The sequence below is a fragment of the Chrysochloris asiatica genome, unplaced genomic scaffold (assembly GCF_000296735.1).
Source record: "Chrysochloris asiatica unplaced genomic scaffold, ChrAsi1.0 scaffold00011, whole genome shotgun sequence".
Lineage (NCBI taxonomy): Eukaryota > Metazoa > Chordata > Mammalia > Afrosoricida > Chrysochloridae > Chrysochloris > Chrysochloris asiatica.
The window spans coordinates 12759739-12786964 of NW_006408529.1; the positions used below are offsets into that span (position 1 = coordinate 12759739).

Consider the following 27226-nt stretch of genomic DNA (forward strand, 5'->3'; position numbering starts at 1 on the left):
CCACTGTGTCTCCAGGACTCCTTAGAACTAACTATCATATGACCCAGCAAATCCACTCCTAGGTATATACCCAAAAGACTTGAAAGCAGAGACTTAAACAGATTTGTATAGCAACAATCATTGTAGCAGTATTCCTGATAGACAAAAAATGGAATCAACCTAAATACCCATCAGCATATGAATGGAAAACAAAATATGGTAGATACATATGATGGAATACTACTCAGCCAGAGGAGAAATGAAGTCTTTTATGCATGCTCCAATATAGATGGAGCTTGAAGACACTATACAGAGTTAAATAAATCGGTCACAAAAGGACAAATAATTGCATTTTTCACTTACATAAAAAGACAAGAAAAGACAAATATACAGAGAACAAAGTGTGTTAGTGGCTACCAGGGGTGGGAGGGAAGAGGAAAGGGGGAGTTAACGGTGTAAAAATTGCACAGTTCCTGTCAAGTGCGCCTCTGAAAAGTTGAATTGGAAAAGTTGTGTGATAGATAACATTTACAGAGACAAAAAGAGGAGATTCAAGGTTGCTTGTATGCGATCAAACACTTCATGGAAATTGCTTCTTTGGTTTGGAGGTTTAGAGTCATGGTTTCATGGCATAGCCTAGTTTATTTGCTCAAAAATGTGTTTAATGCTTCTGTTCTCCATCCTAGTTCATTGCTTAGTGTCTGGGGTCTTGAAAGCTTGAAAGTGACCATCAAAGAAATGACAATTGGTCTCTCTTCACCTGGAACAACAGAGGAACGAAAGGCAATAATTGGATGAGGATACGGAATGTGTGGCTTATTGCCTCCATGAAACCAGAAAACCTAATGGTGCCTAGCTACCATTAGGTAACCTTTTGATCAAAGATTCTGTAGAAGCATTCTGATCAAATGGGGGGAAATGTAGAACAGAATTTTCAAGTAGTCATGGATTCTAGATTTTCTGGGACCGTGGAGACTGAATGAACCCCTGAAAGTACTGCTCTGAGATGACCTTTAAACCTTAAACTAAAAATATTCATGAAGTTTTCTTAAAAGCAAACAATAGCTTAGCTTGTTGGTGTTAAGTGCCGTCGAGTCAATTCCAACCCACAGCGACCCTGTATAGGGTTTCCAAAGAGCAGCTGGTGAGCTTGAACCACTGACTTTGCAGTTCAAACGTCTTTGCAGTCTGGCGCATTAACCCACAGCGCCACACCTTACTTAATTAAAATAAAATTAAAAGTTGGGTTGAGCGTTGTTCTGTTTTTAAGAACTATCTATGTGGAATCAAATTTATCACAGCAAAGATTCGATCGTAATCTTAGGGAGTAAAAGGTTTATATTCATGAAAGAGGAACAATTCAAATATAGGATTAAAATGATTGCACAACTCAAAGAATATAATCAATGTCACTAAATTGTACATGTAGAAACTTAAGTTGGTGTGTGCATTGCTGTGTATATTCTCAACAACAAAACTTTAGGGACAAAAATGATAAAAGCAACATTCCCACCATTGTTACTATCCCACTAACACCTTAATTTCAACACATTAAAAAGAAGATACGGTGATTAAGACACAGTTAAGTGCACAACACTAGACCAAAAGTTGTCTACTTAAACCACCCAAAGGAGTCCTAGTGAACCACTTCATGATAAGCACTGGACTGCTAATTGCAAGGTCAGCAATTGGTACCTACTAGCCACTCCTGGTAAACCCTATACAGAGTTGCTATAACTGACTTGATGCCACTTAACAACAACAACAAAAGGTGCCTTGGAAGACAGTCCTGGTGATCAGCTTCCCCAAAATCAAAGTCCTAAAAACCCTATGGAGCACTCAACAATTACTTTAAAGGAAAGATAAGAAGATAAAGGAGTTGTTGTTGTTGTTAAGTGCCGTCAAGTCTATTCTGACCCATAGCAACCCTGTATAGGGTTTCCAAGGAGCAGATGGTGAGCTTGAACCACTGACCTTGCAGTTCAAAAAACTTTGCAGTCTGATGCATTAGCCCACAGCGCCACACCAGGGATAAAGGGGTAGGGAAACTAAAATACTGAAATGAAATAACTAGAATGCCATTGAAATGGATGTTGACTCATTATGAAAAATGTAAACAATGTCACTGAACTATTTGTGTTGTTTCTGTATAAGCTTTCACAGAAAATGCAATCAAAAAATCTTTTTAAGCCTTATGTAGCAGTTCTAGTCTACACATAAGGGGTCACCATGATTCAGAGTCAATTCATATACTCCCATATACGCTAATAAAACCACCACACAGCATCATCTAGACTTCGAACCTAGGGGTCCTTTTTCCTTCCTTTGTCCTTCTAGATATTATTCCTCTTAGATTTCCCCTGTCTTTTCCATTCCTGTTGCTGTGCCTCCAATTCAGGTTTTTATGGGTCACTTCTTTTTTATGCACCCCCAACCTATTCTACCACTAGCAGATTGATCATCGTATAATCCTCTATAGTTAGAAATAAGCCTGTCTGAAACTAAAAGGGCATTTTAAAATCTAATTAATGAGAGAAATTCTGTGTTACCCTCTGCTTTCTAAATTCTGAAAAGGAGAGATGGCAAAGAGAAAAAAATGAGTTTCTTATTAAAATGAAATCCAATTTCTCCAACTGCCTTTTCATGTCTATGAGCTTTCCTATTTCCAAATATATGGGTCTCTGCCAAAAAATGAAATTAGAATAAATAAATTGCTGTCTTGAAATTAAACACTACTGAAATATCTTTTAAGTTCAACACATATAAAATAGGAGATATGGTAATGAAGTTAAATGAGCTCTAGAATATCTACAAAAATCTTCCTTGCTAACAATTATATTCTAAACACACAGATCCCAATATTTAAAGAGAGTGGTTATTACTTCTTGTGACTCCTCTGTACCTTAAATCTACCATTATTTATGCCAGCCATTAATGACATTCATAGGGGTGAAAATCATTGGTGTTAGTAACCACAGTTTGTTTGGTACCCATATTTTACTAATGCGAGGTTCCTGATCCTAGATCCCTTAGCGAGCAATAAACAATTTTCTTCTTTAGAAGTCATACTGGCTAAATCGGTCATTTCTGCTTTGTCTTCTCATGCTAGTTGTTGTTAGGTGCCATCCAGTTGGTTCCAACTCATAGCAGCGTCCTCACAATTATTATGCTTGACCCCATTGCTGCTGCCACTTGTCCATCTTGTTGGAGTTCTTTCTCTTTTTCACTGACCCACCACTTTATAAAGTGGGATTCCTTCTCCAGGGACTGGTCCCTCCTTATGATAACATGTCCTAAGTATGAGACACTAAGTTTCACCAACCTGGCTTCGAAGGAACACTCCAGCTGTCCTTCTCTCAACACAGACCAATTTGTTCTTCTGGCTGTCCATGGCACTTTCTGTATTTTTCACTTAACATTATAATACAAATGCATCAGTTCTTCTAAGGTCTGTGTTTTCATTGTCCAACTTTCACATGCATATGAGGTCTTGTGCAGCAGATTTGCCTAATGCAATATGTCATTTGATTTTTGAGCTACTGCTAGCATGAATGGTGATTGTGGGTCCAAGTGAAATGAAGTCTTTGACAGCTTCACTCTTTTATCCATTTATCATGATGTTATTTACTGGTCAAGTTGTGAGGATTTATGTTTTCTTGACATTCAAGTACAATCCATACAGAAGGCTGTGGTCTTTGATCTTTATCAGTAAGTATTTTAAGTCCTCTTTTCTTGAAGCAAGCAAGGCTGTATTATCTGCATACCTCAGTTTGCTAATGAGTCTTCTTCCAGTCCTTCATATAATCCAGTTCCTCCAATTATTTACAGAGTGAATGAATACGGTGAGAGGATACAACCCTGGCAAACACTTTTCCTCCTTTCAAACCATTCTGTGACCCTTTGTTCTAACAACTGCATCTTGGTCTGTGTACAGGTTCCCATGAGCTCTATTAAGTGTTCTGGAATTCCCATTCTCCACAATGTTATCCAAAGCGTGTCATGATCCACACAGCTGAAAGCTTTTAAGGTCAATGAAGCACAGGTAAAACATCTTTCTGGTATTCTCTGCTTTCAGACAAAAATTCATCTGACATCATCAGTAATATCATCCCTTGTTCCACGTCCTCTTCTAAATCCAACTTGATTTTCTGGCACTTCCCTTTTGATGTACTGTTGAAGCCACTTTTGAATTATCTTCAGCAAAATTTTACTTGCATGTGATATTAATGATAGTGTTCAATGATTTCCACCTTCTATTGGAATACCTCTCTTTGAATGGACACAAATATAGATCTTTTCCAATCAGTTGTCCAGGTATAAATCTTAAAATGTTTTTGTAGAAATGAATGAATGTCTCCAGTGCTGCATCAGATTTCAGTTTTTATTCTATCAATTCTTGGAGCCATATTTTTTGCCAGTGGCTTCAGTGCAACTTGGACTTGTTTCATTGCTGTTGGATCTTGATCAAATGCCACCTCCTGAAGTGATCGAACATCTGTCAATTTCTTTTTGGTACTATGACTTTATGTGCTACCATCTTCTTTTGATAGTTTCTGCATCATTCAATATTTTGCCCACAGAATCCTTCAATCTTGCAAGTCGAGTTCCTTCAGTTCTTTCTGCTTGAGAAATGCTGAGCATGTTCTCCCCTTTTGGTTTTCTAACTCCAGTCTTGCACATTTCATTGTCATACATGACTTTGTCATCTTCAGCTGACCTTTAAAATTTATGTTCATCTCTTTGACTTCTTCATTTTTTGTATTCACTTCTTCTTGTCTGTAGTGTAAAGCAAATTTCAGAGTATCTTCTGATACCTTTTCTTTCTTTATTGTCTTTTTTTTTTTTTTCCTGCCTCAAATTTATTTGTACAAATAGCACAGGAGGACACCAGCTCCATACAGATGGTAGCCCAAAGGATCATGCCAATCCTGCTGTCCTCAGATGGAGAACTCTATTCCATCTTTGTGGGGGCCTGGGCACCTTTGGGAGCCTGAGATGAGGCCTTGGCTGGGGCTGGAGTTGAAGCCTTGGCTGGAGCTTTAGCTGAGACCTTGGTTGAAGCTTCAGCCTTAGTTTTAGCACTGGCCTTGAACTTTGGCGGACAGAGCCTCAGACCCTTGGCAATGCATGCCCGAGCACACTTCCCCTGCTTGGGATGAGCAATGTAGGCCAGTCGACTGAGCTTGCAGTTGACACCCCTTGGGATCTTAGGCTTCACCTCCTTGGGCTTTATGAGAGCCTTGATAGCCTCGGCACGTGCATCCATGGCGCTGGCGTTGTTGGCCTGCATTTTCTTCAGGCCCTTCTTGTTGTGCTTCTTGGCAAAGCGCATGTTCTTCAGAAACTTGGGTTCCACCCCCTTGAGAGACTCATATCATTGTGATCGGGGTTTTTGATACCATTTTTTTGCCATTTTCGAGACTAGTTGTGCGAGGTGTGGTTCTTGGACTTGGCCATGTCTGCACCGATGCCCGCAGCTCCTGGCGCGCCAGGGACTGGAAGAGCTCTTTATTGTCTTTTTAATGACCTTTTGCTTTTTTCCTGTATGATGTTCTTGATGTTATCCAATGACTCTTCCGGTCTTCGGTCATTGGTGCCTAATGCATCAAATCTGTTCTTGAGATGGTCTCTAAATTCAGGTGGAATATGTTCAAGGTCATATTTTGCCTCTCATGGGCTTATTTTAATTTTTTTTTTTTCATGCTAGGTATTCAATTTCATGCTGTTAAATTAGTTGTAACTCATAGAGACCTGGGTCTGTCAGAGTAGAACTCTACTCCATATGATTTTCCATGGCTGATCTTTCAGGAATCCCCAAGCCTTTTTTTTCAAGGCATCTCCTACTGCCACTGTTTGCACCACCTGGTGACTCCTGATGTTAAGTATTAGATGTAGAAATGTCTTTGTTCTCTTCCCATTTCTGGATCTTCCAGTGCATTACTGCCTGGTGTGCTGGAAAGTATAATGGAAGTGACCTTGGACTGGAAAGCCAACATCCTGGGGCCTAGACCTGGCTCTGCTTCTAACAGCTGTGCAGCCAGCATGTTTAGTATTTGGCTTTCTTCTCAGTGTGATGGAGTTCAATTTAAACTTGATTAAACAGCAGTATAGCATTCTCAGAGTCCTGGTGTGTCGCTGTACGATAAGCACTGAACCACAAGGTCGATTTGAAATGCAAGGTCGCCGGTTCAAACTTAACAGTCTCTCCTTGGAAATCCTATACAGAATCTTTATGAGTCAGAACTGACTTGACAACACATAACAACGTAGCATTCTCAGACAGTAATTCCAGTAAACCCCCATTCACAAGCACACATTTACTGATGTAACTGTGTCTTTATTTTTTAATATGACTGTTGTCCCTGGGTGGCACAAACTGTTTAGTGCTCGACTACTAGTCAAAAAGATGATAGTTTGAACCCACACAGAGGCACGTCAAATGACAGGCCTGGCAGCCTTCCAGAAGTTCACAGACTTGAAACCCCTGCGCAGCAGTTACCTTGTGCCAGGACTTAGAATTGATTGGATGGCAACTAACAATAACACACCATAGAAGGAAATTTGAACCTAAGGAACGCCAATACCTAAGGAACACCATTGGTGGGTAGTAAGACTGGTTTAGGTAGGAAAGTAAGCTAAAAAAATATTACTACAATGTCATAGAAACCTATATTAAACATGTATTAGGCTGAGTTTTCTAGAGAAGCAGAACAAGTGTAACATATTTATGTATATGGACTCCAGGTGTAGTGCTGTAGAATCAGCACAAGGTCAGCAGTTCAAGTCTACCAGCTGCTCCTTGGAAACCCTAACAGGGTTACTGTGAGTTGGAACTGACTCGATGCCACTTAACAACAACAATATACAGAGAAGCTTATTATCAAGAAATGGCTTACAATTGCAGAGTCCCAGATCCCTAGTGGAAGAGAGAGAGCCCCTCCCACATGTCCATTATATTGAGAACAGGCCACATCCCTAAGGAAGCATCCCTGTAATTTATTGGCTGCTCATAGCCACTCACCATAGTTAACTAGAAACCAAAGAAACTATTGTTTCCTCACCATCTGCCAAATTTCTGGAAATCCTCATCAAGTTGACACAAAACCCTAACCATTACAAACAAATATACCAAAATGTGAAACTACTGTTTCTTTGCATCGCCTCCATCTTAGTTTCTATACCACTGAAGGCAATGTTTCCAACTCAAACCATTCTTTGCAGGAGAAAGATGAGGCTGTTTGCTTCTATAAAGATTTACTGTCTCTGAAACCCTAAGGAGCAGTTCTACTCTGTCCCATGAGGTTACTATGAGTTGGGGTGGACTCAATGGCAGTCAGTAACTCTTCTCTGAAGAATTCCTGGTTCTTTGACTTAACGCCACTTCAAAATGGCAGTTTTGCATCCTTAAAGGACTCAAATCATGTTCCTTTTAAATGTTGAGTTCCAGGAACAAACTGAAGCCTAAAGGAGCAAGATTAGGGCTGTAGGGTGGGTGGGGTAAGGTTTCCCAACTAAATTCTCATAGGAAAGCCCTTGCTGCCTTCAAAGAATGAGCAGGTGCATTGCCGTGCTTGGCACAATTTTCCTGTTCTTTTTCTCATCAGTTTTCAGTTTTCTTAAAATATCTTATAATAAACCCCACCCAACTTTGCTGTGTCCCTCTAGAAAATCTATCAAGATTACCCCTTGTTGTTATTAAGTACTATTGAATTGGTTCTGACAATTAGCTGTTGTCATTGTTAAGAGCCTTCATGTCAATTCCAACTCATAGCAGCCTTGTATAGGATTTCCAAGGAGCGGCTGATAGATTTGAACCGTAAATCTTGAGGTTCAAATGGACCGCTTATCCTACAGTGGTTAGCAGTCCAGTGGTTAGCAGTCCAGTGCTTATCATGCAGTACCACACCAGGACTCCAATTACCCCTTTGTTGTTGTTGTTAAGTGCCGTCGAGTCGATTCTGACCCATAGCGATCCTGTATAGGGTTTCCAAGGAGCAGCTGGTGAGCTTGAACTACCAGCCTTGCAGTTCAAATAACTTTGCAGTCTGACGCCTTAGCCCACAGCGCCACACCACTTTGTTGTTGTTGTTGTTGTTAGGTGCCATCAAGTTGGTACCGACTCATAGTGACCTTATGCACAGCAGAACGAAACATTGCCCGATGCTGGGCCAACCTCACTACTATTGCCACACTTTCGAGTCCATCGATGCTGCTACTTGGCCAAGCCATCTCGTTGGGGGGCTTCCTCTTTTTCTCTGACCCTCCACCTTACCAAACATGATATCCTTCTCCAGCGACTGGTCTCTCCCAAAAATATTTGTCAAACCTACTTGCCTTAAATTTAACTGGCCCAGCAGATACTCTTGGAAGCTTTGAGTGGACCTTTTTAGTCACCCTAACAAGACTGGTTATGAATTGGTCAGCAGTTTGAAACTACCAACTGTTCTGCTGGAGAAGAATGAGGCTTTTTGCTCCCATAAAGATTTACAGCCTTGGAAACCCTGTACAGGGTGTCTATGAGTCAGAACCGACTCCACAGCACATAACAACAAGACTAAGACAAGTGTGTTAATGAGAGAACTTGTCTGTAGTCATCCAGTGATTGCAGACATATATAAACACATTGTCTTTGGGATAAACCCGTGAATGTATGAAACTGGAACCCTAGTAACACTGCATTATGACTTCTCATAGCTATTTCATGAGAATTGTGACAGTGATTCAAGTCTGCAGTCAAAAGGATCTATACCCACTGAACAGTTCTCAGAGTAGGCTTATTCTAGAATGGCCTTGGGGAAGATGGGAAGGACAATCATAACCGAATTTCAACTTTTATCCTGTTCAGGGATCTCCAGAATGTACCCAAACCAAAATCTACTGCTTTCTGCCTCCTCAGGACAGGTTTAGTTTTGGATAAACTGTTGTTGTTAAGTGTGGTCGAGTTGGTTCCAACTCACAGAGACCCTGTAGAGAATTTCCAAGAAATGGATGATGGGCTTGAACCCCCATATCTTGTGGTTAGCAGTCCAGTGCTTATCCTATGGCCCCCCCACCAGGAAACTAGTCAGAGTGATAAAGCATGCATTTAGCTAGCTGGCATCCACCCTGTATAAGTGAAGAGACTAGAAGTTTCAGGGGTGAGGGGAGGAATGCTGAAGACATGATATAAGGAAATATATAAAACTGTCTCATCTTTGAAGCAGCCCGATTCAGTATCAGGCCAAATTGTAGGCACACAGTCTGCACAAGGAGCAAAGAAAAGACTACTCCCCAAAATAGCCCCACCTCTCTAGAGTCATTATTGCTTCTGTATTCCAGCTTACTCACTTTTTTCTCTAAGGCCTACTCTGATTTACACATAATTTTTCACAAAAGCAGAAGCTAATTTTTAAAACATAACATTTGATTAAAGAAGCCATTTTATGGGGAGGCTCTGAAGACTATAAATCCTATGATGGAGTTTTAGTGAAAGTTCTTTCAAGAACTGCAAATTGGTTCCACTTGAATAAATTTGCAGTGCCAATAGTCTATTGACAAGGGGTTGGTAACAGTCTAAGTCGGTCAATTTTTTCTCTGTTGAGGATCCACTAAAGATTTTTAAGCAGAGAAGTATTATAATAGTGGTGTTTTCAGAAGATTAATATGCTATCAGTGAGTATGGGGAGAACAGAAAGGCCAGTTTTAAATGTCTAAGGCATGTGTGGGAATGGAAAGATAAATATATGAGTGACATTACTAAGGAAAATGAAGAGTTGGGAACGTCATCTCTGTACAAGGGAGGGAGGTGAATTTCATGTCAGGATGAATATAATGTTTTCAACAAGTATGACTGAGGCTGTGACACTCTGGGGTATTTGTCGATAATGCCACTGTTTAGGAAACTTAAAAAGAGATTTAAAAATATACCACAAAGATGAAAACAGCAAGTCTAGGCAAAAATACAATCAAAATTAAGGCCAAACAAATAGATCAGCATCATGTAAGAGCATCCCATCAGTGAAAGAGCAAGAGGCCATTGAGAGCCTTAGGGAGCTTGTGTTGTCCAATGAGAGTCCTTTGTGAAGAGAGGTCAGTTGGGAGCAGAAAAGAATGTGCTCTGTGATGAATTTGAAGCTAGAAGGCTAAGACCAGATGAGTGGAATGAAGTTGATGTTCTAGTCAAATTCCCTAGAGCCTATTGCATTGTAAATTCAAAACGCTAATAAAAGAAAAGTACATCACAAATGTACAAGCTGGGCCACTAAGCAACATTAAATTGAACCACCAAGTTGCACATAAGCAGAGGCTATGTCCAGAGGCCCATATTTGATGGAGATGCCTTTTTACTGCCTTGGGTCAAAGTATTTCAGAGGACATTTGGACATTTGTGGGTGCATTGCTTCTGCATTTTTGTAGAAATCCAAAAGGGTACATCTCTGAAAGTACCGGCAAGTCATCTTCACTACTTCATTCCTCTCAATTCCCTGTTCAGAAGCGCCCTTTACCTCACCCCCTCCTAACCGGCCCCCAGTAATTTTGATCTCTCTTCCATTTTGTTTTCCTTTCTACTAACATAGGGGCTAATCTGTGAAAAAGTTGTCACTGCGATGTAAAAATTAAATAATTTTGTAAAGAATTGCTCATAAAGCATTATTTATTTGCTTTAAAGAATTGTATCTTACCCTGAAATTAGGTCCTTTTTGTTTTCAATATGTTTAGATAGCTTTTCTTTATGAAATGATGTGGGTAACAGATGGTAGGTTTCTTTGTTGTTTTTATTTTATTTTATTTTTTTAGGTATTGTAAATTCACATGCAGTTGTAAGAAATAATATGAGAAATGCCAGTTTCTCTCAGTAGCAGCATTTTAACAACTGTAAGAATTTCTTGTGCTACCTACTCAGAGCCACAACCATTTCCCTCCTGTCCAATCGCCTCCTTAATCTCTGGCAAAACCTATGTGTTCTCTTTCTGTATAATTTTGTCATCTCAAGAATATCACACACATGGAACAAGACAGTGCGTACCTATAAGGATTGGCTTTTTTCACTCAGCATCACTCTCTGGAGATTGATCCATAGGGTTGTGTGTATAATACTTCATTTCTTCCCATTACTGAATGTTATCCCATGATATGAATGTTCCGTATAGTAGTGTTGGTTGTTTGTCTTGTTTTACTTTTAAAAACTAAGCCAATCATGGTGTGGGGGTTTGTTGTTGTCGTTGTTGTTTTCCTGGCTGTGAAATCAGCAAGCCTGAAAATTACCCAGCTTGATCTGTCCCCCTGCCAGTGGACTCCTTTGATACTATCATCATGTTAACCATATTAAAACCTTGCTTTTCTTCCAAGCATCTTCCATCTCCAGTGTTGAAACCTGTCTGACAAACAACAGTGTAACACCCCTACATAACCTTCTGAAGCCACTCTTGCACTCACTGACCCTGTCAGGGTCCGCCCACCTCCACTCCTCCACCCCTATTCCTTGCTGTTTCCTGGCAGGAATGTCCTCCCGTGCCTTAAATACCTGCCTCGTTCCCACATCTATTTCACATCCCTGCTTAGGTCTCTACCTTAATGTACCTTTTGCCTGGCTACCTCAACGTGAAAACATCTTTTTCTGCACTTCAACACCTCTGCCTATCTGTACCACTCACCTTATATTTATTTTTGTTTTGTTTTGTTTTAACTAGTCTTGCACATATGACTTCTCTCCCCTGCCAGACTTTGTTTGCTCCTTGTACTCACAAAGCCCCCACACTGTAACTTGCAAATTGAGATGATTCTGAAACTGCTTGATGGCTGGTTAGGTGGAAGCTCTGTCAAGGGTCCTTCCACCATACATCTGTACTGGCCTTCCTTGCACAAGTACTTCAGCCCTATCAGCTTCTTGACTTAGATTCAGCGACCCTTCTCAAGACACAAAGTCCGAACTTCTCAGGGCTAAATCGTTAAGCTGGGCCACTAAGATCCCAGCTTAACCCTACGTCTTTCTAACTACTACCTACAAAGATTACTTGTGTTTTCATTTCCCAAAGAACCAAAGGCTAATAGGTTACAGTCTGAAATGCTTAATGTCTCACACTGTATCTCAGTGTGCTTGGCAGCCTGTGATATGAAATGCCTGCCCAGCAGGAAATGGAACATGTGGTAAGCCAATGAAAGAGTAAAGTCAAAGGTGGGAGAAATGTTTTCTATGGGAAAAAGGTCAAGTTTCCGCATTAGCTTGAATGGAGCTAGAAAATACAAACCAGCCAAAGGGATGAAGGAGGTCAGGTCAATGAAAGCTGGTAGTCAATCTACAAGGGGCTTGCAGGTGATGTCCTACAGAAAGCCATGGTTCTCAACTTAACATCAAGCTAGTGGACCAGGGTCGGGCACATAAAAGTTCCAGTTAGGTCTCAGCCATGAGATAAAATGAGAGCATGATTAAATCACCTAACCACATCATATTGTTATGTTCCCATCTGTAAAACGGAGTCCTGGTGTGGCGCTGTAGAATAAGCAATGGACCACAAGGTTGGTTGAAACCACAAGGTAGGTGGTTCAAAACTCACCAGCCACTTCTCAGAAACACTGTTCAGATGCACAATAAATTGGAACTGACTCGACAGCAATTAACAACAACAAGATCTGTAAAATGGGGGAAGGTGGTAAACCATGCCATATTAAGGTTATGGTGCTGTAGGTTAATACGCTGGGCTGCAAAGTCGTTTTAAACCACAAGGTCAGCGATTCAAGCTCACTAGCCACTCCTCAGAAACCCTTTACAGGGTCGCTATAGGTCGGAACCAACTCGATGGCACGCAACAACAGCAAAGCTATCTTTTTATACAGGGGCATTCAAAAGAATGTTCATTTTTTAAAAATCATAATCCATGTGTTCTTCACGGTATACTATGAGAAGTCTAACGGTATACAAGGATTATGCCATATTTAGACTTCACTGACATTTGTGTAAATCTGCCTCAATCGTGGTTTAAACTTCGGTTCCATACAAATAAATTTTGGACCTTGGGTCAAATAGGCAAAATCCCTGATCTTTGAACTAAAGGTAGTGATTCAGAAGCTGAGCCATAGGTTTCCAAGTCAGAGTACAAGCACTACGTTACTCAACTGTCTCATTTTTTGAGGCTGGGTTAACCCAAAGTATGACTTTCTACACACAAAGCTATCTTTAATTCATCACGTGGAAGAGTAGCGTGATTATAATAAGCAAGTTACAGGAAGGAAAATCAAACAAATGTTTAAACCAAAATTACCCCATCAGTCATAAAGCAAAGCCACAGTATCTAAAAAAAATATCAGGTAAAGGAGGAATTAAGGTGAAGTAAGGCTGGTGCTGGGCGCTGGGAAGAGAAGTTAGCAACAGGATCAAAAAGGCAAGATTGTCAGTCATCCTGTGAGTCTGCTTAGCTGTATAAATAAACCTGTTTGTTTCTTTCAAAGTATTAATGTCTTCCAAAAAAGCAATGACAACAATAAGTTACATTGAACTCCTTCATTTATGCCTTCACTTGCTAGGGGCATTTGAATTGGTGGAAAGAAGAAAGATACCTGCTTTATATCCTTAGCCCTGGTGGCATAGTAGGTTAGCGGTTTGAATCCACCAGCTGCTCCATGGGAGAAAGATGAGGCCTTCTGTTTCCATAAAGATTTACATCCTCAAAAACTCTAGACAGGGCCCCTATGAGTAGAAACCACCACAACCCCAGCCTTTTATGCATCTGCACAATGAGTCTACATAGCGCGCATTTGTTTTCTCTTCATTTCTCCTCCTCTCTCTTCACTCTCCTACATGCCTATTCCTGCCGCTGGCTGGGCAGCATTGCAAATTGTCAGATCCAGCCAGCCAAGTGTATGATCCGACTGATACTGTTTCCACGGATTAATGGGATTGACTCATCACTAGGCATCACACAGACATGGGTTTCTCTCTTTCCTCCTTTCTTCCTTCCCTGTCTCTGCCGTGACATTGTCCATGCTGACTCTTCTTTAACTTTACTGCCTAGAATCTTCTGATCACTAACCACATCTCAAAGCTAGTTTTTATACTCTCCAAAACTCTGTGTCTTTTTATTATAAAATGCCATTCGAGCACTGTTTTCTACTCCTTTTTCCCTTATTTCCGGTGTGGCACTATAGAATAAGCACTGGATTATAAAGCACAAGGTTGGCATTTCAAACCCACGAGCTCCTCCTTCGAAACCCTATACAGGGTCTCTATGAGTAGGAGCCAACGTGACAGCACTTAACAACGAACACCCATTATTAGGAGCCTCTTACCCCTATGTTCTCTGAGTTTTTCCTGCCCTGGTAACTACACTCTTTCTCTAAATAGCATTCTTTCTCTACTAGTTCAGCATCTAGGCTATTTTAACTAGGAAATGGTTCAAGTCTCCATTTCTTCTTGCTGTTAAGTGCCATTGAGTTAATGCCAACTCATAGTGACCCTGTAGGCTTTCCAAGGAGCAGCTGGAGGGTTTGAACCGCCAGCTTTGTGGTTAACAGTCCAGTGCTTATCCTATAGCACAGTACCAGGACTCCCGCATTTCACTTAGAATCTTCTATTATTAGCTATAGACTTAGTGTCTGTCTAAAATCCAGTTGTTGTCCCAATGAAATTCTTAATTCATCCAACATTTTGCATTCAAATTCTTCAGAGAATTTGAAATGGTCTCTACCACAAAGAGCAAAATCACAAAAATCTAATAATTTTTATAAAATATGATATAAATACATATTTATGATCATATAGCTAACATTTAAATTGTAAGTTCCTCTTATATTTATATAGTAAATATATAATTTTAAAAAGCAAGTAATCAGTGTTATTGTTCTTGGGTGTTGTCAAGTCAATTTCAACTCATAGAGACCCCATGTAACAGGACAGGACTGCTCCCGTGGGAGTTTTTGTCTATAATTTTCATGGAAGCGGATCACCAGGTCATTCTCCCACAGAGTCACCGGGAATATTCGAACCACCAGTCTTTCAGTTAGCAGCTGAGTTCTTAACCACTGTGCACCAGAACCCCTTAAATCATCATTAAATGTCGGAAAAGATTAACTCTCATTTCAGTAAACATAATAAATCATCATTCAAGGTGTCATCCATTCCTACAATGTCAATACAGACAAGATAGATTACCAACAATATTTTAATTGTCAATTTGTCATTATTTCACTGAGCAGTAAAGTCTTTAATAGGCTTTGGTTTTATTAATTTGTTGAAGTTTTGCTAAAATACTAAAATAATTTTTACATATGCAAATATATACATGTATGTAAACATACTGCTTTACAACGTTGTATGTAAGTTATATATGTTATTGCTAAGTACAGTCAAGTCAGCTTTTGACTCATAGCGACCTTGTATAGGGTTTCCAAGGAACAGCTGGTGAGTTTGAACCACCAACCTCATGGTTAGCAGTCTGGTGCTTATTTAACAGTGTCATACCAGGACTCAAGCTCTCTCTCTCTGTCTCTCTAATATATATATATATTATAATATATATATATATTAGAGAGAAAGAGAGTGAGTGAGTGAGTCCTGGTATGGCACTGTGGGTTAATGCATAGACTGTGAAGTCCCTCTGAACTACTAGATCAGCAGTTCAAGCTCACCATCTGTTCCTCAGAAACCGTATACAGGGTCGCTATGAGTTGGCATCCACTCGACAGCACTTAACAACAGCATATATGTATATATATATATATAATAAACACATATATAATGAATATTTTACACTGCCATAGAGAGCATACATTAGTAAAACTTTCAAAACTGATATAACAGGGAATTAAATCTATTTTGTAGGAAATAGAGAGGAATACTAAAGAAGTTTAATGTCAGCAAACATGCTCCCTTTGAAACAGCAAATTAGATGTGCAGGAGAATTTTGGTCACACTTCAAAGAATAATATGCTTAGATGAAGAGCTATTCTGTTTACTCTTGCTGTCGCCGGTGAGGTTTTTCTGTGTTAAGCAGGCTTGTGATTACTTCAAAGCATGTTTGAAGTCCTCCCTCTGCATAGCTCATGCACAAAGACAAATATTCATCCAAATTCGTGCAGTTAATATTGCCGCTCATCCTATTTGTGAGAAAGACGAGCCTACGGCTTTTTATTTAACACCAAGTTAATGCCTCTCTTATTTAGCTATGACAGTGAAGGTCGCCTGACAAATGTTACGTTTCCAACTGGAGTGGTCACAAACCTTCATGGGGACATGGACAAGGCAATCACAGTGGACATTGAATCATCCAGCCGAGAAGAGGATGTCAGCATCACTTCAAATCTGTCCTCGATTGATTCTTTCTACACCATGGTTCAAGGTAAACATGAAAGCGTCATTTTCAACTGATTGTTTTATTATACCACTAACACCCAAGTAGAACATGGCACCTCCTCACTTTCTAATAAGATGATCAGAAAAGGACAGGTGAAACTCTAAATCTCCAGAGACACTGAGGAGATAGATAGTGCACTGTGAACATAGCATATTTAATATGTTTAGTAATAAATACATATTTAAAACCATAATATATAATATGGTAATCTAAAGTAGTGTCTTTCCCACTTTGATTTAACAAAACAATTTAATTCCAATATTCACAGACACCATCCCTTTTTTGAGTCACTGAACACAGTTCTCGAAAGCACATCACCTCCACTGCCATCTAAGGAGAGAAGTTTGAGGAAACTTTATTCCAAACTTCAGCTACCCTTTAATGTGTTTCCATAAGGAGCTCTGGTAGTGTAGTGTTTACAAATTGGGCTGCTAATCTCACGGTCAGCAGTTCAAACTACCAGCTGCTCTGTGGGAGAAAGATGAGGCTTTCTGCTCCCGTAAAGATTTACAGCTTCAGAAACCCTGTACAGGGTCGCTATGAGTAGGAACCGACTCCACGGCACACAACAACAATATTCATTATCCAGTACATACTGGATATGTATATCCAGTATTGTCACAACAAAACCTCCTGCCATAGTTCTTTTGCTGTAAAACTTTGACTGAGGTGAAATTCATGCAACATAAAATTGATTATTTAAAAGTGAACAATTCGGTGGCACTTAGTGCACTCAAAATGTTGTGCATTCACCATTTCTATCTAGTTACAAAACATTTCCCTCACTCCAAATTAAAGCCCTATGCCCATTATGCAAACATATTTCTTTTTAAAGTAATCTTTAATAAAAGGCCTGTTTTACAATGACCTTTGCAATTGTGAAGTCATAGCTTTTAAGAATAATGACTGAATCTATTTATTCTACAGTTCTTTGATTCATCTATTATAACAGTGCCCTCAAGAACTCTCTGTTATGATCTAAAACTAGTATTGCCTGAATTCATTTCTTCCCTCAAGTGGTCTAATATTATTCAAAATCTAAAAATGGAAAGGTAACTTGCAATCTAAGTGTTTTTTAGATAAAAATACGTGATGACTTCCCCTCCCCCTTTAAAGTTAATTTGGTGGGGTAGAAACTATCACTTGAGATTTTTGGCATACAAGGTCTAAATATTAAAAAGATCAAAAAATCGTGGACAAAGAGTGTAAAAGGGTGGATACAGAGGAAGGGAGTCTTCTAAGACCTTGGGAAGAATATACTAGCTTCCCAAAACAGCACACAGTTGTCTTCACAAAACCTTTACTGCACATTCCATGAGGGGAAGCCCTCATTTCATCAAGCGAATGTCAGAGAACTATAAGAGAACGGAAATCTACTAAGGTGGAGTGTTGTTGTTGTTGTTGTTGTTATGTGCTGTGGAGTCGATTCCGACTCATAGCTACCCTATACAGGGTTTCTGAGGCTGTAAACCTTTACGGGAGCAGAAAGCCTCATCTTTCTCCCATGGAATAGCTGGTGGTTTCAAACTGCTGACCTTGCGGTTCGCAGCCTGATTCGTAACCACTACGCTAGTAGTCCTTTAAATTCCCCTAAAGTTTGCCTTCAATATTCAGCCAAACCTATTATAGCATGAAATGCTACAAAGCAAAGTTGTTTTGTTACTTTCTTAAAGGACATCATTAAGGACTCTTCATTTCCTTGTAAAGGGAGATCAGTTCATGTTTTAGAAATTGGTATCACTTCTAACTACAACACTATCCATGTGTCTAATCCATAGCTCTTGTGCACGCTCTCTGCTTCTTGGTTTTTAGATCAATTAAGAAACAGCTACCAGATTGGTTACGACGGCTCCCTTAGAATTATCTATGCCAGCGGTCTGGATTCCCACTACCAAACAGAGCCACACGTTCTGGCTGGCACCGCTAATCCAACAGTGGCCAAGAGAAATATGACTCTCCCTGGTGAGAATGGTCAAAACTTGGTAGAATGGAGATTCCGAAAAGAGCAAGCCCAAGGAAAAGTCAATGTCTTTGGTCGAAAGCTCCGGGTAAGTGAGTATTGGAGAGTGGGTGGTGGCTGCCCAGTTCTGCGGTGTCATCCAGATGGCCCGTCCATGTGGGCAAACACGGGTCCAGTGTACCCTCATCTGACTGTCAGTGTATCACACTTGGTGAAGTACCTTTACCTCAAGACACTGGGGACAGCCCACCAGGGAGCCTTGCTCATAAGAAAAGCTTTTTATTGCAGAAAATGGTTTCCTCAGTATAGCTGTGATTAAAAATACATTCTTCCCTAGGAAAGTAGGAAATTACACATAGCACAGTCTCAAAAAGACTGGCTGTCAGTTGATTCTTGTTTTACTAATGACTTTTAATAATCTTGTACTTGTCTTCACCCTCTCAGTTAGGAGCAATGCCTTCTTCAAGGTGGTGGGGTGGGCAGAGGCGGGGGGGAGAGGAGGGGGCCATAAGTAGGGATTGGTTTAAATATTGAAGGTTTTCCAAATCATAAATATGTGCATTAAAAGAGATAGGTTGGAAATTGAATGTTGATTTTTTTTTTTTCTTTCTGGTTCTCAGTATTTTTAAGCTCATATTTGGGCATACACAATGTTACTAAGTTCAGAACCTGACCACTCAGGCCTCTTTTTAAAGAGAAATGTGATGGTATTTCTGAGGATACTTGTGTAGGTAAACTTCACAAAATGTTCTCTACTTTGCTTTGTTAAGTGTTTTTTCTCTCATATTGGGGGCCAAGTATATGTAGAAGCCAAGTCATGACTAACGTAGCTATTTGGTTACAACAACATAGATTAGGTTACAAAAAACCTGCAGTTCACAGTAAACTGAACCTTATCCATTTGCCGTACAGTAAGCAGGCTTTAGTTATAGATGAACTCTTCCTAACTAGTATTGTTTTGATTGACATTTTAAAAAATACTAAGGAGAGAGAATAAAACATGTAACATACCATCAATGTCCGTTTATCTGCACCAAAAGTCTTTAAATTGCTATACCAGCCAACTTTCTTGGCTAGTTCCAAGAAAAGGAAATGAATTTAGAAGAACCTGTGGATCAAATATAGACTTTATCTAACTTACTGGTTATATTTTTATTCCACTTCAGTTGTGAGACAGGTTTTGGTGACTCCCAAAACATGGTCTTCTAGAACCAATGCTCCATGCTTCCTCCTCACCCATAGCCCAGGCCATGGGAGACAGGACACACTAGTTCCAATCCTCCCTTGATCCAGAGTTCTAGCAAGGAGAAACTGAAGGGAAGTTAGGCCGGTAAGAGAAGTGAGAAAGAAACAGAGTGGAACACTAGTGAGAAGGACAAGATTGAGGTTGAAGGTAAGGTGATGAGCAAGGAAAGAAACTCCGAAGTGGTTAGGAGATGTTGTCAAAGTAAACTACAGCTTCATTTTTTTCTTCCTTAGACCATGAGAATCAGTAGCTACCTACTTCTCTGCCTCCTGCCACCACTTATTGCTTCTTTCAGGGCCTCTGCTTCCTTGGATCATTGTAAACTGTAAACTTGTTCACAGGCTTTCTCTTTCTCTATCTCTATTCCTGAAGTAGTGATAACACCCACAACATGTACACACACAGCCACACCTATTCTCAAACAAAGGACTGAATCAGAAGACATAAAGATCCTCTCTGCATCTGCCAGCTGCACGTTCACTACAAAGAATACATGACACTCGACTAGAATTGAGATGATGTGAGTTCTACATCAGGCTTCATTCTTCACTCAGAGTATTTCTTATGGAAAGTCGTAATATCTCTGAACCTCACTGTCTATTTTTGTCATGATTTTCTGTATAAGGATCTAGATAATACATTATGTAGATAATTTAATATCATGCTATCGATATTGTATCTATAGCTATGTAACTAATACAATCAACTGAATTCCACGCAATCATTACAAGAATCAAGTAAGACAATGTAAAGGTACTCTAACCCAGAAAATGCAGCTGCATGCACCAACATTGGGCAGTTAGAACCCAAACACAGATGAATAGGAAAGATGCCATTTAGCTTGCTAGCTAGAAAAACATGAGTGGAAAAGATGTTAAGAGTGTGGGTAATCCTTTGTCCAGAATTGACCACATCAAAATAATGGCTACTGTTTTTTTAAGATGGAGTCCTGGTGTGGCATTGTAGGATAAGCACTCGACCACAAGGTCGGTTTGAATGACAAGGTCAGCAGTTTAAATTCACCAGCCACTCCTCAGAAACCCCATACAGGGTCTCTATGGGTCAGAACCTACTCGACAGCACTTAATAACAACAATCTTTGAGACAAGTTTTATGTCTAACATATTTGTTGTTGTTTTCATAACAACAGCTCTTCTAGAAATAAAAAGGAACTAGGAGTAGTAAGGGAAAAGAGTGGAAAGTAGAAGGAACCCAATGTTAAACCTCAGACTCTCTGCCTGATTCTAAATGAAGAAAAGACACTCACTTCCAGGCGGAAAAGACCAGTGCACCCGGGCATGGGTGTTAGTTTCTTTCTAAATAGCAGAACGACAATACCTCAGCAAGACATTTCAGAAAATATACTATTTAAAATGGCCTGTTCAGTCACACTGAAAGGAGATTTCCAGCTGATATGTTTGATTGCTCTCATCTAGACAATGCCAAGATCATAAGGGAGGGTTTCTTTCTTTCAAGATAAGATTGCATGTGGCAGCTCTGACTGCTAATTTCATTCCTCTGTGGATTCTAAGAGAGGTATTCTAAGGAAGAAGTGATGATACGAAAATGTGGGTTAAGGACTGAGACAAGAGTCTGCCAGAACAGGGGAAAGAAGATGGAGAAAGACCTGAGGAAAACATGTCAGTCTGAGTCAGTCCCCAAAACTACCTGTGTCCATTCTTCCTTCTCTTTTTTTACCTTTCATAATTTTCTTTTGCTGTTGTTATATGCCATGGAGTAGCTTCCGACTCATAGTGACTCTGTAGAGGGTCTCCGAGGAGAAGCTGGTGGGTTTCAACTGCTGAGCTTTCGGTTAGCAGTCCAGTGCTTATTCTACAGCATCACACCAGGGCTCTTTCATTATATCCTAGCAGAAACTTATTTTGATTTTCTAAGTTACTGACCTAAATTTAGCTGTGTGCCTGCCTCATGGTGGACACTCAAATCTTTAATAAATGGGTGAAAAGATGAGGAAAGCCAACACTATGATATAGATTATAGCATTTCACTTCTTCTAGAGATTCCATGGAGCTCTGGTAGCATAGTGGTTACGAGTCAAGCTGCTAACCTTAAGGTCCGCAGTTTGAAACTACCAGCTATTCTGAAGGAGAAAGATGAGACTTTCTGCTCCCGTAAAGATTTACAACCTTGGAAAGCCTGTGCAGGGTCGCTATGAGTTGGAACTGACTCCACTGCATATCACCACCACCACCACTACCACCACCAGAGATTCCAAAGAGAGAGACTACAAGATAGAAACATACTTTTCTGCAAAGAAGGGATTGAGTGGAAAAGGATAACAACAGAGTTTAGCATGGCAGGTCGAAAATCATCACTGACATATCATTGTACTGACAAGGGACCTGCCACTAGAAAAAGCCCTTTTATGTGCATTAATTCATTTATTCCCCAGAACCACCACGGAAGGTGTAAGTATTATATGGTTAACGTTTTCTAGATCAAGATGAGGCCTTGGGTCACACATAAATAAATAAATCAGAACTCAAATGCACAATCACTGAGTATTAATACAACATTTACATAGAACTTTACTGTTGACCTGCATTTACTCCTATCATTTAGTGTCTGAGACTAGGAAAAGATCAGCATTCAGAAATGTGAAGAAAATAGCAATTATCATGAAATAAAGAAGAAGCCTCTAAATTACTAGCACTAAATAAAATGGGTTAAGAAATTAAGAAAAGACAGGGAGGAGATGGAAAAGGAAAAAAATTATGTAAGAAACACGCAACATAAATTTCTGTGAAACAATGCATTAAAGGAAAAAGGGGTGGCTAAAGCAGGAACAAGGAGCTCTGGTAGCGTAGTGGGTGAGAGTTGTGCTGCTAACCTCAAGATCAACAGTTCGAAACTACCAGCTGTTCCTCAGGAGAAAAATGAAGCTTTTTGCTCCCATAAAGATTAACAGCCTTGGAAAACCCTATACAGGGTCGCTATGAGTCGGAACCGACTCCATGGCTCGTAACCATCACCACCATCAAAGCAGGAAATAGCAAGAAAATGAAATCTTGACACAGATGCAGAATACCATAAACAGAATACAGGTAAAACATTTGGTAAATATATTTAATTTTTTGTCAGTGCTGAAATTTAAAACCAGCCTTTAATCAGTCCTGGTGTGGCACTGTAGAATAAACACTGGACCACAAGATTGGTTTGAACCACAAGGTCGGTGGCATGTAGCAACAACAATTTAATCAGTTACAGAAAATTGTTATGGTACATTCATAATAAATATTTATTCTAATAATAACATTCATCTTCTAAACCTGCCCAGAATTCAAATGCGTAAAGAAAAAACTTTAATCAATCATTATAAAAAGAAATCTTTTAAAAATTTGAAAGTCAAAAAAGTGTTTCGAGGCATACAGAAACATGGTAACACATTTAGATCATGCCAGTCACATTTACGAAAGATCCCATTTCTTACAATGCATTTAGCACTTGCTGGTGTCTTGTTGATAAGTGCCATCAAGTCAGTTCTGACTCACAGCAACCCTGTATAGGGTTTCCAAAGAGCATCTGGTGAGCATGAACTGCCTATCTTTTGGTTGAAACCGACCTTGAGGTCCAGTGTATTATCCTGTAACACCACACCAGAACTGGCATGTAGAGATTCAAAACAATCTACAGTAAGTTGTCATTCTAACAGGTTCCGGGAGCCTTGGTATCATTGTCAAATATGGCTGGGTCATAAGCCATTTCCGTCTCACTTCCATTAGATTTCAGATGAGTCAATATTATTTGATTATGCTGGTACCTCCTTAGACAGTTGCTTAACACCTTTATGCCTCAGGTTTTTAAGCATTCCAGGGAGGAAATTATAACTTTTCCTTCCCAATGGCAAAAGGATATTGTAAATAATTAAAATATTTGAAAGTGAAGCAAGTTTAATGCTTATTGTACATCACAAAGGAATTTATGGTGGATCTTACCCATACTCAACATTTTAGTTCATTTTTATCTAGTTAGAAGTTATAGTAATGATGTGATATAAAGTTTTTCATCTTTAGATGACCATTTAACTTTTTATAATAATTAGAATATTTACTAAAAAGCCACTGGGCATGGAACAGTGCTGGTGCTTTATGAATTACCCCCCCCCCCAAAAAAAACCCACTTTAAATCATGAAAATGATGATTTTATTATATTTTTTTTGGTAATAGTATACATAACAACAGATTCCCATTCATCAATTTCTACATATACTGTTCAGTGGTATTGGTTAGATTCTTCATTTTGTGGCAACATTCTCAGTATTTCAGTTCCACTTCTTTCACTCTCATTAATTTAGTCTCATTGCCCACCCCACCCCACCCCCAGACTCCTTATCTTTGCTTTAGAGTAACTGTTATCTACTTGGTCCGTATGGATAACTTTTTAAAGAACACAATTCTTAAGGATGAAATTCTCTACTTTTTGAGCTAACCTGCTATAGCGTTTTGTTATGTATATTTTACCACACACACACACACACACACACACAAAGTTTGCAGAGTTGCCAGGATTTCATAGAGGCGTGACTAAACAGGGTCATGTCCTAGAATGGAAGTGTCCTTGGGCTTCTGCACTTTCTGTTTACAGTATCATCGAAGTCTGGGTATGTTTGGGAGTAACAGAATACACACCAGATCTGCTAGTATCTTTTGAAATTTAGCATACTGAAAAACATTGTCTAGTGTCTGGAACCAGCAAGGATGGGTAAAGCCTTAAAGGCTCCGTTCTTTTTCTTTCTCCATTACTTCCATTTGAGGGGAGGCTATAAGAATGACATGACATACAAAATCTGTCTGGATAAAAAGAAAGATGTGAAGTTCTATCCAGATGTTTGGTGTCACAGTGCTTCCAGAAGCTTCCCTATGTTGGCAGGTTTGGCATGGCAGTTCACATAATGGCAGCAGTAATTATGTCATTTGGTTTTCATCGGGATGTTTTGGTGTATTGTCGCTGTGCTTGCGAATGAAAGAAGCAAATCAGAAGCCAGTAGCAGGTTATAGATAGTGAGAAGTGGTGCCAAATCTATTTCTTTCCCCAGAGCCTTCGCCCTACAGTAACCAGACAGTCATACCAGATCCCCAATCCAGATTTTTTATACCCTAACCAGAGGAAATATTGCAAAAATAAAAAAGGAGGATTAGAGAAGGCAGTACAGAATTGAAAGACAAATTAAAACAAGTATAACATAAAATATATACCGAAGAAACAGTACTGTGGACAGCATTGCCCACGGGGACAACACAATCTTTTGTTTGGAAGCCTCAAATAACCTAAGGAGTGTGTGTGTATATGCATGGGGTGGGGGCAGAAGGATGTAGGGGTGAGTCAAATCTAAACTTTCAGGTTTATTTTTTGTTTTCTTTTCCTTTTAAATCACCTTTTGCGAGAAACAAGAGCCCTAAGGAAACCATGTAAATTGTACAAAACCTCTTTATGTACAATAAAAACTGTTGTGTAAATATATACTGGAGAAATGGATACTGCCAGTTCATTATTGAGTTAATCTGACATGAAACCAACATTTTCTACAGAGTTTCTAAAATATACTTCTGAAATCTTAGCTAGTAGCGTCTTTCAGAGGTACTTAGAGCATTCTGCAAACCTAGGTGCACAATGTTTCACAAAATGCTCATGAGACAAGGAACAACTAGTATGTGGTCATCTCCACCTGGGGAAATGGGAGATCAGAAAGCCTCCAGCTGACTGGAAGAAAATAAATATCAATGAAAGACAGAGCCTAGTCCAACCTCTTTATTTACAGACTCACAAAACAGATTCAGAGGGGTTAAAAATCCAAAGTCATGATGACTGAAGGACCTATGGAGACTAGATTTGTACTCCTGGGTCTGCCCACAACACATACCACCACCACCGATGCACATCCATTCTGCAGTGGCATAGTCCACGTCCTCTAGATCTGAAAAGAGACTGAAAAAAATGAAACCGACTAATTTCCATCCAGGACTGTACACGTTCCTGTTTCTTTGTGATCATCTCTTTGCATGCTTTTCCTTTCCCAGTGTAGACTTCTTTACCTATCAATACACACAAAAAAATCAGCATGGATCACTTCACAGCACTCTTTGAACAACCAGTTGAAAAAGTGTAAACTTAAGTATTTGTGCATGTTGTTGTTGTTAAGTACCGTCAAATCAGTTCCAACCCATAGCGACCCTAGTAGGGTTTCCAGGGAGCGACTAGTGAGCTTGAACTGCCAACCTTACGGTTCAAACCGACTTTGCAGTCCAGCGCATTAATGCACAGTGCCACATGGGACTTGCTTAATGTCAATGATAGAATTAAAAAATTCATTTTACTCCAGATTCTACATAAGTATGCATGTATATTGGATATGTACATCACATAGAGGCGGTCCAATAAGTTCATGGAAAAATGGAATTAAAAGATAATGGAATTTCTTCACAAACTTTTTGAAGCCCCTTTGTATACTTATATTTACATATGTATATACATACACAGGAGTCCTGGTGTGGTGCTGTGGGCTAATGTGTCAGACTGCAAAGTCTTTTGAACTGCAATGTGGGTGGTTCAAGCTCAACAGCTGCTCCTTGGAAACCCTATACAGGGTCGCTATGGGTCGGAATCAACTCAACAGCATTTAACAACAGCAACAACAACATGCACACACACATGCACAGATATGTGCATATATATATGTGTGTATGTGTGTGTGTTGTTGTATGACATTGAGTCAATTCTATATAGGGTTTTGTAGGTAGTAATCTTTATAGGGGCAGATGCCCAGATCTTTTTCCTCTGTGGAGAAGCTAGGGGATTGGAACCAGCAACCTTTTAGTAAGCAGCTGAACCCTTTGCCACTGCACCACCAGGGCTCCATACATATGTGTATGTACATGTGGGCATGTCTATCAGGAGGGACTAATCCCTGGAAAAGGATGTCATGCACAGCAAAAAAGACCAAGACCCTGAACAAGTTGGATTGAAAAAGAGGCTGCAGCAATGGACTCAGACATGGAATGGTTGTAAGGCCAGTGATAAGTAGGCAGTGTTTCATTCTGTTGTACACAGGGTCGCTATAAGTTGGAGGTGACTCAATGGCATCTAGCAACACCAAGAGAGCTATTCCTTTGGAAAATTCTAACCAGGGTGTGGTCATGGACAATTAAAATTTTCCTATTTAATTTTTAATAATCCAGGCAGTAATGAGCATCTGAGTATATAGTCCACTACCACATAGGACTCCGGGTGTGGCACATTGTAGCGTAAGTACCAGGCTGTGAACCATAAGGTCGGCAGTGTAAACCCACCAGCCACTCCTTGGAACCTCTATACAGGGTCACTATGAGTCGGAATTGACTCAGTGGCATTTTACAGCAACAACAACCACATAGGTGTTGTGGAAAACCAAGCAGACTTTGATCAGGACCACATTTCCATTACAATGGTGAATGTTGGTTAGTGTGTACCATGGACCTCATGACAAAACCCACTGCCAGCTAGTCGAATCTGACTCACAGCAATCTGTATGACAGAGGAGAAGTGCTCCATAAGGTTCCCAAGATTGTAGTTTTACAGAAGCAGAAGCTTCATCTTCCTCCTGCAGAGCAGCTGCTGGATTTGAACCTCCGACCTTGTGGTTTGTAGCCCAATATCTAACCCACAGTGCCACCAGGGTTCGTTGGATCACATAGTTACTGCCAAATTTAGTCACAGAT

At 39.8% G+C, this 27226-nt stretch overlaps 1 protein-coding gene across 1 annotated transcript in view; it reads left to right on the forward strand.

Annotated features, from left to right (window-relative positions):
• TENM3 (teneurin transmembrane protein 3) overlaps positions 1–27226 on the forward strand; it is a 672586-nt gene that overhangs the window by 628892 nt on the left and 16468 nt on the right. The window contains exons 24-25 of the mRNA XM_006834421.1: positions 16114–16289; positions 18117–18352. Of these exons, the coding sequence (XP_006834484.1) occupies positions 16114–16289; positions 18117–18352 (412 nt within the window). The remainder of the gene's footprint in view (positions 1–16113; positions 16290–18116; positions 18353–27226) is intronic.